Source organism: Neoarius graeffei, chromosome 3, assembly GCF_027579695.1.
Source record: "Neoarius graeffei isolate fNeoGra1 chromosome 3, fNeoGra1.pri, whole genome shotgun sequence".
Taxonomy (NCBI): Eukaryota; Metazoa; Chordata; class Actinopteri; order Siluriformes; family Ariidae; genus Neoarius; species Neoarius graeffei.
Genome location: NC_083571.1, coordinates 111596551 through 111612906, shown reverse-complemented (window position 1 = coordinate 111612906; position 16356 = coordinate 111596551). Strand labels below are relative to the sequence as shown.

The following is a 16356-nucleotide window of genomic DNA, read 5'->3' as shown; positions in this document are numbered from 1 at the left end:
GGCAGTGTGTTTTGGGTCATTGTCTTGCTGCATGATGAAGTTCTTCCCAATTATCTTGGATGTATTTCTTTTTAAATTAGCAGACAGAATGTTTCTGTAGACTTTTTAATTCATTCTGCTGCTACCATCATGAGTTACATCAATAAAGAGTAGTGAGCCTGTTCCAGAAGCAGCAATGCAAGCCCAAGCCATGACACTACCTCCACTGTGCTTAATGAGCTTGTGTTTTTTGGAACATGAGCAGTTTAGTTCTTTCCCCAACTTTGGTAGAGGTTAATATTGATTCCAGAAGTTTTGTAGCTCATCTCAGTCTTTCTTTGCAAAGTCCAAGCTAGTCTTCTGATTCTTAGTGTGAATGATTGGTTTGCATCTTATGGTATGGCCTCTATATTTCTGCTCTCAAAGTCTTCTTTGAAAGATGGATTTGTGATACCTATATCCAGGGCTTTATTTATTTATTTATTTATTATTATTATTATTATTAATTAATTAATTTATTTTTAAATGCAGGGGTTCCTATACAGCTCGCACAATATTTGTCATCAACTACTGTTTTCCTTCCTGTTCAGTGTCTGTCAGTAACAGCGCTGAAAACCTAAGTTTGGAGCAGCCTCCAAACATGGCCGCTCTGGACTACACTTCCCAAGTACCACAGTGCCCCTCATCACTAGAATTCTAACCTCAACACCTGTCTCTAATTTACCAGCAATCACCTTGCCTATATAAACTCAGCTTTCACACTCTGACTTCGCAAAGTATCCTTCTGTGTCCCTGTGCCTGACTTTATCGAGCCATTTGACTATCTACCGGACTTACCGTTATTGAAGTCTATTTACATTTATTTCTGACTTCGTTCTCTGCCTGACCTCTGATATTCTGTTCACCAATTGACTGACCCTTGCCTGTCCCTGACTATGTCTCCAGTTTCTTGATTTGGCTTTGTTTACAGTTTGCAATGCAGCCACTCTCCCCTGCGTTTGCACCTGTAAGTGCCTGCACCCTGACTGGATACGCCACCATCAATGGATACAGCAGAGGAAGCCAAGCAAACTGTGAGTAATGCTCAGGGGTGTTTGTTAGGAGAACACCAGCAGATGATCGGCGATCTCAACACACTGCTGTCATGTCACAGGCCATCTTCACATGCCCCTCATCTTCCGCTGGTGCTTCTCAGATGATTCCACTACCTGAAAAGTGTTCAGGTGAAGTGTCTAACTGCCTGAAACTCCCCCAGTTCGTGCTCTCTTCCACCTCTGTGGAGAGCCCTCTGCCTGATTCACTAGATAATGTTCCTTCATGCTACCTAGATCTCCTCATCATCCCCACAACTGTGCCATAGATCTCCTCCCAGATACAACTCCTCCTCGCAACAGTATCTACCCCCTGTCCACAACTGAACAAGCTGCTATGGAGGAGTATGTTCAAGAGACATTGAAACAAGGATATATTAGACCATCAACATCTCCAACTTCAGCTGGCTTCTTCTTTGTTGAGAAGAACAGGGGAGTTCTCCGCCCATGTATCAATCAACAAGGCCTCAATCAGATCACTGTCAAATACCCCTATCTGCTTCCATTGGTGCCTTCAGCTCTGGAACAGTTAAGAACAGCCAAGATCATCTCCAAACTTGACCTCCGTAGCGCATATAACCTGGTCAGGATTTGAGAGGGCGATGAATGGAAGATGGCGTTTAGTGCCACTGCTGGTCACTTTAAATATTTGGTCATACCTTATGGTCTTTCTTGCGCACCAAGTGTCTTCCAGTGCCTCATTAATGACATGCTCAGGGACATGCTGTGGAGGTTCGTAATTGCTTACATCGATGACATCTTGATCTACTCCCCAGATGTGGATACCCATCATGAACACGTCAGGTCAGTGCACTCCCATTTGCTCAAGAATCATCTGTATATCAAAGCCAAAAAATGTGAGTTCCACATCAACCAGATCTCATTTCTTGGATATATCATCAGCTCAGAGGGTGTGAGCATGGATCAGGGTAAAGTCTTGGTGGTCAAGTCATGGCCCACTCCCACGACAGTGAAGGAATTACAATGTTTCTTGGGGTTTGCAAACTTTTCTCAATGCTTCATTCATGGGTTCAGCATGATCGCTGCTTCTCTCACAACCCTGCTGAAAAATGGACCATGCCATCTCCAGTGGAACCCAGCAGCCGAAGATGCATTCAACTGGCTCAAGTCCGCCTTCATTACGGCCCCATCTTGCAACATCTGGACCCTATGAAGCCATTCATCATGGAGGTAGACACCTCAGAGACTGGAGTAGGAGGGGTTCTCTCTCACCGTCTTGGGGAAAAACCCAAGCTACATCCCGTAGCCTTCTACTCCAAGAAGCTCACCCCAACTGAACAAAATTATGACATTGGAAACCAAGAGCACCTGGTCATTAAACTGACACTAGAGGAATGGAGGCACTGGTTGGAAGGTGCTGCACACCTGTTCATCATCCTCACTGACCACAAGAACTTGGAGTACCTAAAGACAGCTAAAGGTCTGAATCCCCACCAAGCCAGATGGGCCCTATTCTTCAACTGATTCCAGTTCATGATATCCTACCACCCTGGATCCAGAAATACGAAGACTGATGCTCTCTCCAGAATCCATAACATGTCGACTCACACATCCGAACCCACTCCTATTCTTCCACTAGCCTGTTTTGTACAAGCTATCACTTGGGACATTGACAAATAAATCAGACAATCTCAACCAGCTAACCCACCTGAGAACTGTCCTCCTGGACTCATGCATGTGCCACCAAGACTCGGAGGCAAACTCATCACCTGGGCTCACTCCTCTCCAGCCACAGGGCATCCCAGCAGTCATCGCACTTACCAGCTTCTGAGGAGCAAGTATTGGTGGGAGAACATGGTTTCTGATATCAACCACTTTGTCTCCTCATGCTCTGCCTGTGCCCAAGCCAAGGTACCTCAAGCTCCACCTGCCAATAAATTCTGTCCTCTCCCGGTACCCCAATGATCCTGGTCACACATTGCCATTGACTTTCTTACTGACCTACCTCAATCCCAAGGCAATACAGTCATCCTGATGATCACAGACCAGTTCACCAAGGCACTCAAGCTCATCCCATTACCCAGCCTACCCACAATGTTTGAAACAACAGAACTGTTGTTCAATCACATTTTCTGCTATTATGGTATTCCTGAAAATATTGTTAGTGACTGGGGTCCCCAGTTCATCTTCAGATTGTGGTCCAAATTCCTGGACAGGCTAGGAGTATCAGTAAGTCTCACTTCAGGATCTCAGCCTCAATCCATTGGCTAGGTGGACCATGCAAACCAAGAGGTGGGTTGCTTCCTCTGAATCTTCTGCATGAAGAACCAGAAAGACTGGGCACAATTCCTCCCCTGGGCCGAATATGCACAGAACTCGCTAAAACACTCTGGTACTCAGTTAACCCCTTTCCAGTGTATTCTAGGCTATCAACCACCACTTTTCCCTTGGGATGATGCACCCCCTCAGATCCTGGCAGTAGACTCTTGGTTCCAGAGGAGTCGACAGGTATGGGAAGAGGTCCATCAGAGACTGGACCATGTCTGGAGATGACGGAGTATGCCCCAAGGGACTGAGTGTGGGCATCCACTAAAGACTTAAGGGAACCCAACACCTGCAAGAAGCTTCAAGCCCAATACATTGGCCCATACAAGGTCATGCACAAGGTCAATGAGGTCTCCTACAAGCTCAAGCTCCCACCTCACTATAAGATGGCTCCCACATTCCACATATCATGCTTAAGACCTGACATCCAAGGTCCCCTAGCCACGGACACACCCACCCAAGAACCTCCCTCCCTAAATCTAGAAGGCAACCCCATTTACCAAGTCAATAAGATCCTCAACTCCCATCTCAGACAAGGACAACTCAAATACCAGGTCAATTGGAAAGGGTATGGCCCAGAAGAGCACAGCTGGATGAGCTTCAAGGACATCTTAAGCCTCACTCACAACCCGCCATGTTTTGGACATGCATGGGTCGCAGGGTTTGGTAACTCATAGCCATGCTGCAGGGTCGCAGTGAACCCAGGGGAAAGTTTGGGGGAAGAGTACAGGCAAAGTACTTATCAAGTACAGGCTGCATGCCTGACTTCCTCAAGGCGTGGGAAAAATTGCACCGTTAGCCCGTGGAAAGCGTATGTCTGACGCACATGATTAGTGCATGTTCAGTGAGTGTGGAGTGCATGTGACTTGCATTTTACCAGTTTCCTGCACTACGAGTACAGGCCGCACTTGTGAAGCATGTGTGACGCATGTGATTAGCACTTTACAATCACTCATAACTTGTGTGTGACGCAAACCAGGAGTGGGTATAAAACCAGCATGTCTGCAGTATTCTGCATCTGTCTTTTGACTGAAGAACATTGGATATTTTGTGGGAAAAAAAAAATCAGTTTAAAGTTTAGAAAATGGGACCCAAGAAGAAGCGAGCAAAAGTGAAGTAACCCAGCCTGAAACAGCAGAGAGGGAGGAGGAATTTGATGATGATGGTAGCAGCACCAGCAAGCCCTGCATGGACAGGGAGGAGTATGCCTTCAAGCTGGCAGAAGGCACAGCACCCCGCCAGAGGTATTTTCACAGGTAAATACACATGCTTTAAACATTCATTTCAGTATCTATATGCTTATGTAATTAATATTATATATGCTGATTTTCATGTATGTTTCAGCTAACGACACCCAGAAGTGAGGACATTGCAATCCCATCATCGCTGTCAGACCATTGCGCCATGCTCCGTGATGAGGACAAGGACATCCTGACACCCAGTCCCACCACTCAGCAGGAGTAGTAGCAGGACGGTAGCTCGGAGTCAGAGTCAAAGTGTGTTTCAGTGCTCAAACTGTTGGGCTATTTAGTTGGGATTTTTTACATTGTAATAAAATGCATTATTTCCTTATACTCATGTTTTATTATTTGACGTTTGCATGGTAAATTAACATATACTCAAATAAAAACAGCAAGTGAGGTGGTCTTCTTCCCTTCTACAATGCTACACGCTACATGATTGGTTCCTTGGTTCCTCCCCAATATATATACCCAGAGTCTTGCCCCTCGTTTTGCGTGCGGGTCGAGTGCGCTGCATGCGGGTTGCGTGTGCTGCATGTAGGTCTCGTGCACTGCATGCACTCCACATATAGGGGTAGAAAGTGAGATGTACTTCTGTCTTGTGGGCTGCACAAATAGCAAGTGTGGAATACTTGTGTAGTACTTCTGAGGCATGTCACTCATACAATGACCGTGTGTCACTCGTGCGTCTTACTGTCATCGCAAAAAGCCCCTACTAGCCGTGCTGCTGACTTGGTTCAGGCATACAAAAGTAGTATGGGTCCCGTACGTAGTGTATGCATTCTTGATTTGTCGCAAGACCTGTAGAATTTGCATGTGCAGGACCAAAAGTCTCCATGGGCAGTCTGCGACCTTCTACGGCACTGAACACATGCAAGTGTCGCGCAAGTCTCAAGTACAGTTTTGCCAATTTTTTTACCATAGACTGCCCGTAGCAGCACATACGGCAAATTGTGAGTGAGGTTTTAGACCCCCTCCTCACTCAAGAGTTCCACAGGGAGCACCCAGACAAACCAGCACCAAGGAAGAGAGGTCGCCCAAGAAAAGAAGTTGCTCCCAGAGGGAGCTCCTTGGGGGGTTCTGTCAGTAACAGGACTGAAAACCCAAGTTTGGAGCAGCCTCCAAACATGGACTCTCCAGATTACACTTCTCAAGTGCCACAGCGTCCATTGTCACCAGAATTCTAACCTCAACGCCTGTCTCTAATTTACCGGCAATCACCTTCCCTATATAAGCTCATCTCTCACCCTCTGACTTTGCGAAGTATCGTTCTGTGTCCCCATGCCTGACTTTACCGAGCCGTTTGACTATCTGCCTGACTTCCCATTATTGAACTCTGTTTATGTTTATTTCTGACTTCATTCTCTCGCCTGATCTCTAATATTCTGTTCACCAATTGACTGACCCTTGCCCGTCCCTGACTACATCTCCAGTTTCCCAGTTTGACTTTATTTACAGTTTGCAATGCACCTGCTCTCCCTTGCGTTTGCATCCGTAAGTGCCTGCACCCTGACAGTGTCTGGTTGCTAGTACACTAGTGGTTTCTTTCTTTTTCAGGACATTCCAAATTGTAGTCTCAACTATGCCCAATGCTTGTGCAATGGGTCTGATCAATTTTCCCTCTTTTCTCAGCTTCAAAATGACTTGCTTTTCTCCCATACACAATTCCCTGGTCATGTTATTTTTCCCTTTTTAACAACTAATGCAGTCTTCACAGGCAAAATCTAGGACTCAAACCAAGAGTAGGCATTCATAGCTATTAAATTTTTAAACAGTATAACAGGGCACATCTGGGCAACAAGAAACTCCTGTCACTCACATGTTCCAATATTTTTGATCACTTGAAAAATCATGGTTTCAAATAAAAGGAGCCATTTTCTAAGTAATTTAACACATATCAATATCAGGAAATGAAAGCTGGAATTCTGACCTATTGTTTCACTTATCTTTTGAACTCAAACCCAAATGTCTTCAGTGTACAACAAAAAGAAAATTGGCCATGCTGTTCCAATACTTTCGGAGGCAACTGTATCTGTGGCTGTAGCATGTGAGTAAAAACTATACACATACACTTCTGTCATCAGCTGTAATTATGTAAATACATTTCAAATCAATAACTAAAATTGTTGAAGTATGTTGATATGAAATGTATATCTCTGTCAGTTTTAATCACTTGTTAACCCAAGTTATGCAAACATTATCCACGCAAGCCTGTGGAGTCTTGTTTTTGATTAACAGTATATATTTAAATAAATAAAATAGTATGTTTTTTTATGTAACATGGAGTATGTTGCAATATTTAACTTGGTTTAACCTGCACTTTGTTCAGTTGTTTTATCAGTTGAATCTGCAATGTTCATAACTGTGTTAGTAATAATATGTTTAACAATAATTATTAAATAAATAAATAATCATCTTTTGTTTTATGATTTTGTTTAATCCAGAATAACATTTTTTGTGTGTTTAGCTGGCTCCCAGTGGAGGCAAAGCAAATGCATGACTGTTGTTCAGAAGTGACCAGTACTGTGTAGACCTGCTGTAAATCCCAGCACTAAGTCTTCCAGTCTTCATTTTGTAAAATGCATTTAAATGACTCTATAGATTACCAGTCAACCACAGTGCTTTATATTGTGATTGCTGACAAACGGTGTTGTGTGACTGTTTTTACTCACATACTGTAGGCTTTGAATTGTGTGTTTACACTGCCTTCTCGCTCCTGTCACTCATTAGCCTCCAAATGTCTTTCCATCTTTTCATAAGTCCAAAGGACAGCAGGGTTCCCTTGGCATTTGCCATCGTCTTCATCATCATCATCATCATCGTCATCATCATAAACATCATCACCATTTTCATAATAATAATAATAATAATAATAATAATGACCATTCTGCCAAAATCAAAAGATTTTCTCAATCTTTTACAGCATCCTTTGAAACATTGTTATCAGGTTTTAAGACTTTTTTTTGTGCAACAGAAAAGATGAAAAGGCAGTTGAACAATCACAAGTTAGTGGCCCAAGTAATAGATATGAACCCTATTGAACATATTTGGTCCACCGATGTAAAGCCGATTGGACCATGTGGAGATGTGGGAATGTAAACAGAGCGTGAAACAAGACCTACAAGGGCTGCACCAGGGAGAGGCTGCAATCCCACTGTCCTACTTGGCTGAAAACGTCCACACCAACAACATTCTGATATTTCAGTTTCAGTGAAAAACTCAAAATCATTTTGCACCAATGGCAATATAAAGATCCAAATATTTACAGTGCACTCATGGAAAAATAGTTTCACTATTAAATTAAACCCATATAAGATTGCTAATGGATGACAAATCAGGGGCCCAAGAAAGTGGAGAACAACTCACAATGCCCACCTCTACTGTACAAGTCTTTTTCAACAAGAGCACAAGTAACTCTTGAGTTTTGCTAGTTGTTTAGAGATTCGTCATAGACCTTGAATGAATTTGCTTTGGGGCAATCATTATTTTCCCTAATCTAGTGTTAAAACATGGCAGCTGTCATGAGGCTAGTCCTTAATCAGTCGAGAAGGCAGTGTAAAAACACACATATACATAGATATATGTATGTATGATGGCTGTAAAATACCTGTGACATTTAGCCCTCCTGCTGCTCTTTTCCTCTGGATCTCCTTGTGTAGTGTTGGCTGGCCAAAGGAGAGCCTCTTTTTCTCTCCTTCCCTCTGAACTGAGGGCTTATACAATCTTTTCAGCTCCAGCTAATTATGCTCAAAACTATAATATGGCACTACAGGCATTACAGCAAAATCAAGAGTTTGGTAACATTATATTGAGCTTCTATTCTTTCACACTGATCACTGGGCAGTTTTTGAAACCTACCTATGATTTAATTACTGTCATAAACCATATCTGTCATCGTCAATTGTTTATAAGGCACCCAAAAGCTTTCTGTTTATCTGTTGCTGCCAAAGAGGGACAGAGTTGGTGCTACTGGGACGTTATATACCAGAATAAAACAGATAAGCTTGGCCTGAATTAATGCTGCACACAAGTTATAGGCCAGGAGTTGTCCAAGTTTCAGACTTTTATGATCTTTTAATATTTTGACTAATTGGACCTGCATATACAATGCACTACAGATACTACTGGAAAATGTACCAAAAACAAAAAAATAGATTACATTATCTTGATTTCTTCTACACTTTTAAATCTGTCAGTTTTCAGCTGTCAAAGGCCACTTTTTTTCATTACTACTGTAGATACAAACCACTTATCAAAGCATTTGTATATCTCAAAAACTGCTTTTCTTTGCTGCCACAGAGGGACACAGTTCATATAATTATATGTGTTATATATCAGAATAAAACAAATAAAAGTGATCCATTCCACACATGTTAAAGGTTGAGAGGGAGCGTTGTACGGTGAAAGCGCTTCAGCACGGTATGACCGTGGGATTGGGAAACTCTCTTTAATCCTCAGTTGTTGCAGTCACTTGGTTGGTTGTGATGGTTTTGACAAATTAAACCAGTGGTGTTTTATAAAAGGTCAAATCAAAGAAAATCCATTTGGAAAAAAAGGGAAAAATAGGAACCCACATCAAAAGGAATAAACAAACAATTCACTACAAAGTTCATTTGGATTGAACAAACAAATAACAAAAACAAGGCGCATCAAAAGGCCTATTTATACAGAGAAAAAAAATCCAGTTGGATTACAATATTTGACAGCGATATTGAAATAATCAAAGTGTTTCAATAGGGTTCATAGCTATACTTGGAATGTACACAGATGCACCATTAATGAGTGTGTGTTCAGGGAGTGTGGCACTGTTTGCACAAAGAACCATTCATGATACTCATGGAGGGACACAATTTATGCAGGCATTACACAAAACCTTTAAATAGTATCTGTAATCTTTTTACTTTATGGTATAATAATTAAAATGATGAATTTTAATTATTTGCTAAGTTGTCTCTATGATTTATATTCATGCTTCATAGATGAATTATGCAGTTAGTGTCACTACTGTTAGCTTCCTTTAATACCCATTTATCATAATGGAAACAAATTACATAGTTTTATGTGTGGTTCAAGAAAACTACATATCCTGAACTACTTACATGCATGATGTGCATTTCTCAGTGGATAATTTCAATCAGAATCAGCCTGTAGTTGTTTATATATTACTTGTAATTACTTTGTGCAACCAGTACTGGAGGACTGAAATGAAGATCCTCATCCCGGTAAGCTATAGCTTACACCCTTGTTAATAGTACTAATATTTTTAACTAGCAAAGCAAAGAAACTGTATTAACATGTATATTGTTAAGGTCCATCTTCATCTCATCTTGTTGACCACCCTCCCCCTTCTATGTTTCTTTATCCTAAACTTTTCTGTCATGTTCTCAATATTGTGAAACATGATTTATGTTGAAAAAAAGAAAGAAAGCATGCTCTATGTTTAGGAGTATATGTTGCACTATGTGGACCTCCATCTGTGTGGACTGCCCTTCCCAAGCTAACTTCTCATTATCACTGGACTGGATAATGCATCAGTCGTGCAAAAACACAATTGCAGACATCTGCCACTGAACACTTAGAGGACAAAAAGGTCAAAGCAAATGAACAAACACACAAAAGGACAGGACTTTACCAGGAACATTCACATCCCAGCATCTCTCAAGCACAAGGGTTCCCCACTGTACATATGTAGGTATGTCATAGGATGTACGGACGGTATGATGGATATGTGTTCTCAAACCCCTTTCTCTGTTTTTGGAATTGAGGGGTGGTTTACCTGTTGTGGATCTGAGAGTTGAAGTGACAGTGGAGGATGTCATTGAAGGCAAGCAGTCGTCATCTTGGGAATACCCAGCCTGAATTGCACGCAGGTAACTGTGGCTTCGAGTGCGGAAAGCGCCAGGAAGGTCCAGGGCCTCCGTGGCCTGGGACTCTACTTCACTAAAAACGGACTCGCAAACAGACTCATACTGGCCATTGACCTCAGTCTCACTCACCTGAGAGACAAAAACAGGAATAGCAGTCCTTAATTTTTCCTCTTCCTTTCTCTTTCTCACTTTGATTCTTCCCCTTTGCACAATAAATACGAAGGAGCGTTAGCAGCAAGGAAAATGCAGTTGAAAAATTTAGCCTTTCAGCAGTTATCCTTTTGAAATATATAATGAAATAAATTACAGGAACAATATGTGTACATTAAATAAAAGTCAGTGGTGTGTGGAAAGCATGTTTGAAGACCCTGCTTGAAAAAAAGATGTGATTAGACACCAAATACATACATCAAGCAGCAGAAGAACTACTCCTGAAGAACTACATTCCTGACATTATCAGAAGCCACTCATAACACATGTCCTGATTCCACTCCAGCATTTAAATAGATGGTCTCTACTTCATCGTGGCACATCCATTAATTCAATGAAAATGAATCCATAAAATATCATCCAAAGCAATAATCTTGATACACTGCTCACTTTGAAACAATCCAAACAGTTTAGAAATCCAAAGAAAGACTAAAACCACACTAAATTTATCTTGGCAAAACAGACTTTATAGCTCCATCATCTTGCACATCACCACATACACGCTGCTTGCTAACTCATCTTGCACATCACCACATACACGCTGCTTGCTAACTCTTGTAAATTGCATATCTAAGTAATCACATGCAAATATCAATCCAATAACGGAAAAAATAAACATGTCCATAGTTTAATGCTTATTGAATTTATATTTAACTTCATTATAAGTTTGAAAAAAGGCATGCATAATGGTGATAAACTGTTTTATAAGTTCTGAAACCAATACATGCAATATAAATAGTATATTACACAGCCTATAAGGCAGCATTTAAAGGTAGTTTTGGTTATCAATTTATGTAATAATGTGTTCATGATTTTTGAAGCATAGGATTGTTGAGTGACTGTGGTGCAAACAAATGTGACAGTGAAGAAGAAAAGGTTTAGCAAAGAATTATTATGTCAGATGTAATAGATCTCATTGTGGATTAAAGAAGAACCCCTGTTTATCCATTAGTCTGTTTAGTTATGAGAAGCTTTCTTTTAACATTTATTGATATAATTAATTATTTCATTTGTTCATTCATCTTTCATAAGAACTTTATTCTGGTCAGGGTCATGGTGTATCTGGGGCCTACCCTGGGAACACTGTGCATGAGACATGTATACACCTTGGATGGGACACTAGTGCACCACAGGGTACCATGCACATTCACACATTCAATACATTCATACCTAGGAGCAAGTTTAGTATAGTCAATCCACCTTCTAGTATTGGAAAAACATGCAAAAGTCCACACACAAGATCAGGATCAAATAAGAGACTCTAGAGCAGTGAGATGGATCTTGTGAACATATACAGTATTTCCAAAACCAATGGAATGTTCTGTTTCCTGCTGAGTGTAATTAACAAATAACATGTAGCAGGTTTTAATGTATTGCTGACTTATTATCATTTTGATCATGATTTTTTGGTAATAAATGTTTCTAGAGTATCCAAATCAATGTTTAAAATGTATGTATGAGAACCTGCTCACACTCACCTGGCTGAGGCAGCTTGCCTGACTGAGGGTGCTGACCGCGCGCATGTAGCTCTGGTTGCGAGAGCGGTATTGGGGAGGGTGGTAGGAGGCCGCTGGGTCCAGAGACACACTGGGATGGGGACGCAAATCTCTCGTTGTTTGCAAGTGGTAGCCTTGGCTAAATGAAGGGAACAAGCAGGCAACTGCAGGCCATGATAATATTTTTCACCAACCTGATTTCTTGTAAATTCTTGTAAAAAGTTCTGAAATTTGAAAAAAATATGCATCCATTCACTTAGCTCCACTTAGATACCGAGTTCCACGTGTAAATTTACATAATCTTTGCCAGAAAGATCAACATAACACAGCATTCAGACACTGGACTGAAGCAATGTGATTATACAGTGTATCTATATGATGGTATCCCATGAAAAGGAAACAGGTTACCAAAGTACTTCACAAAAGACATGGAGGTTCTGAAGGATATTAGTGCATCACAAAAAATTAGAATATCATGGAAAAAGTTCATTTTTTCATAATTTAATTCAGAAAGGTAAAATTTCATATATTATATATTCATTACATATAAAAAATATTTCAAGCCTTTTTTTATTTTGATGATTATGGCTTATTGCTCAGGAAAATCAGAAATCCAGTATCTCAAATTATTAGAATATTTCTGAAGATCAATCAAAAAAGTATTTACAATTGAGAAATGTCCAACTTATGAAAAGTATGTTCATTTACACACTCAATACTTGGTTGGACCTCCTTTACCATGAACTACTGCATCAGTAAGGTGTGGCATAGAGGTGATCAGACTGTGGCACTGCTGAAGTATTACTGAAGCCCAGATTGCTTTGATAGCGACCTTCAGCTTGTCTGTATTTTTGGCTTGGGTTTTTCTCATCTTCCTCTTGACAATACCCCATAGATTCTCTATGGAGTTCAGGTCAGGCGAGTTGGCTGGCCAATCAAGCACGGTAATATCATGATCAGTAAACCATTTGACAGTAGTTTTGGCACTGTGGGTAGGTGCTAAGTCCTGATGGAAAAGGAAATTGGCATCTCCATAAAGCTTGTCAGCAGATGGAAAAATGAAGTGCTCTAAAATCTCCTGGTAGACACTGCTTTAACTTTAGACTTGATAAAACACAGTGGACCAACACCAGCAGACATGCCACCCCATATCATCACAGATTGTGAAAACTTCACACTGGACTTCAAACACCTTGGATTCTGTGCCTCTCCACTCTTCCTCCAGACTCTAGGAACTTGAATTCCAAATGAATTGCAAAATTTACATTCATCTGAAAAGAGGACTTTGGACCACTGAACAACAATCCAGTTCTTTCTCTCCTTAGCTCAGGTAAGATGCTTCTGATGTTGTCTTTGGTTCAGGAGTGGCTTGATATTAGGAATGTGACAGTTGTAGCCCCTTTCCTGAAGACGTGTGTGCGTGGTGGCTCATGATGCACTGACACCAGCCTCAGTCCACTCCTTGTGAAGCTCTCCTAAGTTCTTGAATTGACTTTTCTTGATAATTCTCTCAAGGTTGCGGTCATCTTTGTTGCTTGTGCACCTTTTCCAGCCAACCTTTGCAGCAATGACCTTCTGTGACTTACCCTCCTTGTGGAGGGTGTCGATGATCGTCTCCTGGACAACTGTCAAGTCAGCAGTCTTCACCATGATTGTGGTTGCGTGTCCTGAACTAGACCAAGAGATATACGCTATTTATAGTGTTTTACTCAAACTCGAAATTAAATATTCTAATAATTTGAGATACTGGATTTCTGAGTTTCCTGAGCTATAAGCCATAATCATCAAAACTAAAACAACAACAAAAAAAGGCTAGAAATATTTCACTTCATGTGTAATGAATATAGAATATATGAAAGTTTACCTTTTTTAATTAAATTATGAAAAACACATTTTTGTCATGATATCCCATGTTTTTTTAGATGCACTAGTAAACAGTGGGGTGCTCCACAAAGGTCAGTCTGATCTCAGACGGCATTTATAATACTTAGGTGGATTTAGCTGGGTTTAATATAAATAAAGTTGCAATCAGTGCTCAGAAAACTAACATCTCGACGTTAACTATTCTTAAATTCAGACAATAGTTGGATCAGACAAGTTGTTATACATTTCCAATAGCCATTCAAATTATACCAAAACTGTTAGCTGACTTCTCTTTAATATCAATTACAAATAATTATCGATGTTTTACAAATTTGGTGATAATTTGACTATATCTGCATCATTCTAGAAACGTGGTATGAATTATTTTTGGTACTGAGCAGTGATTCAGTTTTAAAACAGTCCAGGCTGTCAGACCCAGACTGTTCAGCAAATTCTCTCCATCTGTAGTAATATGCTGCATTCTCTCTCTCTCTCTCTCTCTCTCTCTCTCTCTCTCTCTCTCTCTCTTTTAAATAATACATCAGTGCATCTGCAAAATGCAATGAAGACAATGAACAAGGCAATGAAGCTAAATAACAGGTTTTTTTCCTTGTTTGCTTTTTTTAGGTTATCATTTATGTGTTTATGAGTTATAGGCACACACATTATAAGTACACATAGCAAGCAATGTCATCATTCAGGTTAAATATAATCTTTGGCAGTTCTAAGATAGCATTATAGCAATCAATCAATTTATTGGGGGCAGAGAAGCTGGACTGTTCTTGTCTTGCTTCATGTCACTTCCGATCTACTGAATATTCAGATGAGTCATTGCTGACAAATTACCAGCAAGACTTCAATATCCTGCAGACTGCAACCTTTCATAAAAATATCTCCACCCAACACATGCAGCAAGGTCAGAGATAATGATCCATCCCAGTCAGCAGCACCATTATATAAGCCTTCATACAGACTAAGTTTCACACATTTGAGGGATTTCTCCATCGAGAGGGATTGGAGCTAAACTGTAAGTTCTCTGAAAAAGAATTGTGAATAGGCATAAATATTCATGGAATAAATACTCTGGTCTCTGAACATGAAAACTTTTATACTTGTGTTAAAGTGTCCAATCAAACTCTTTTGTACACACACACACACACACACACACACACACACACACACAATATACACTATTATATATATATATATATATATATATATATATATATATATATATATATATATATATACACACAACCCTGATTCCAAAAAAGTTGGGACAAAGTACAAATTGTAAATAAAAACGGAATGCAATAATTTACAAATCTCAAAAACTGATATTGTATTCACAATAGAACATAGACAATATATCAAATGTTGAAAGTGAGACATTTTGAAATTTCATGCCAAATATTGGCTCATTTGAAATTTCATGACAGCAACACATTTCAAAAAAGTTGGGACAGGGGCAATAAGAGGCTGGAAAAGTTAAAGGTACAAAAAAGGAACAGCTGGAGGACCAAATTGCAACTCATTAGGTCAATTGGCTATAGGTCATTAACATGACTGGGTATAAAAAGAGCATCTTGGAGTTGCAGCGGCTCTCAGAAGTAAAGATGGGAAGAGGATCACCAATCCCCCTAATTCTGCGCCGACAAATAGTGGAGCAATATCAGAAAGGAGTTCAACAGTGTAAAATTGCACAGAGTTTGAACATATCATCATCTACAGTGCATAATATCATCAAAAGATTCAGAGAATCTGGAAGAATCTCTGTGCGTAAGGGTCAAGCCGGAAAACCATACTGGGTGCCCGTGATCTTCGGGCCCTTAGACGTCACTGCATCACATACAGGCATGCTTCTGTATTGGAAATCACAAAATGGGCTCAGGAATATTTCCAGAGAACATTATCTGTGAACACAATTCACCATGCCATCCGCCGTTGCCAGCTAAAACTCTATAGTTCAAAGAAGAAGCCGTATCTAAACATGATCCAGAAGCACAGACATCTTCTCTGGGCCAAGGCTCATTTAAAATGGACTTGTGGCAAAGTGGAAAACTGTTCTGTGGTCAGACGAATCAAAATTTGAAGTTCTTTATGGAAATCAGGGACGCCGTGTCATTCGGACTAAAGAGGAGAAGGACAACCCAAGTTGTTATCAGCGCTCAGTTCAGAAGCTTGCATCTCTGATGATATGGGGTTGCATTAGTGCATGTGGCATGGGCAGCTTACACATCTAGAAAGACACCATCAATGCTGAAAGGTATATCCAGGTTCTAGAGCAACATATGCTCCCATCCAGACGACGTCTCTTTCAGGG

General features: G+C 40.5%; 1 protein-coding gene across 2 annotated transcripts in view; it reads right to left on the bottom strand.

Annotated features, from left to right (window-relative positions):
* dlgap2b (discs, large (Drosophila) homolog-associated protein 2b) overlaps positions 1–16356 on the bottom strand; it is a 194083-nt gene that overhangs the window by 110634 nt on the left and 67093 nt on the right. For both annotated transcript variants that reach the window (XM_060917902.1, XM_060917901.1), the window contains exons 3-4: positions 12153–12309; positions 10374–10593 (exon numbers count right to left, since the gene is read on the bottom strand). In XM_060917902.1, the coding sequence (XP_060773885.1) occupies positions 10374–10593; positions 12153–12309 (377 nt within the window). The remainder of the gene's footprint in view (positions 1–10373; positions 10594–12152; positions 12310–16356) is intronic.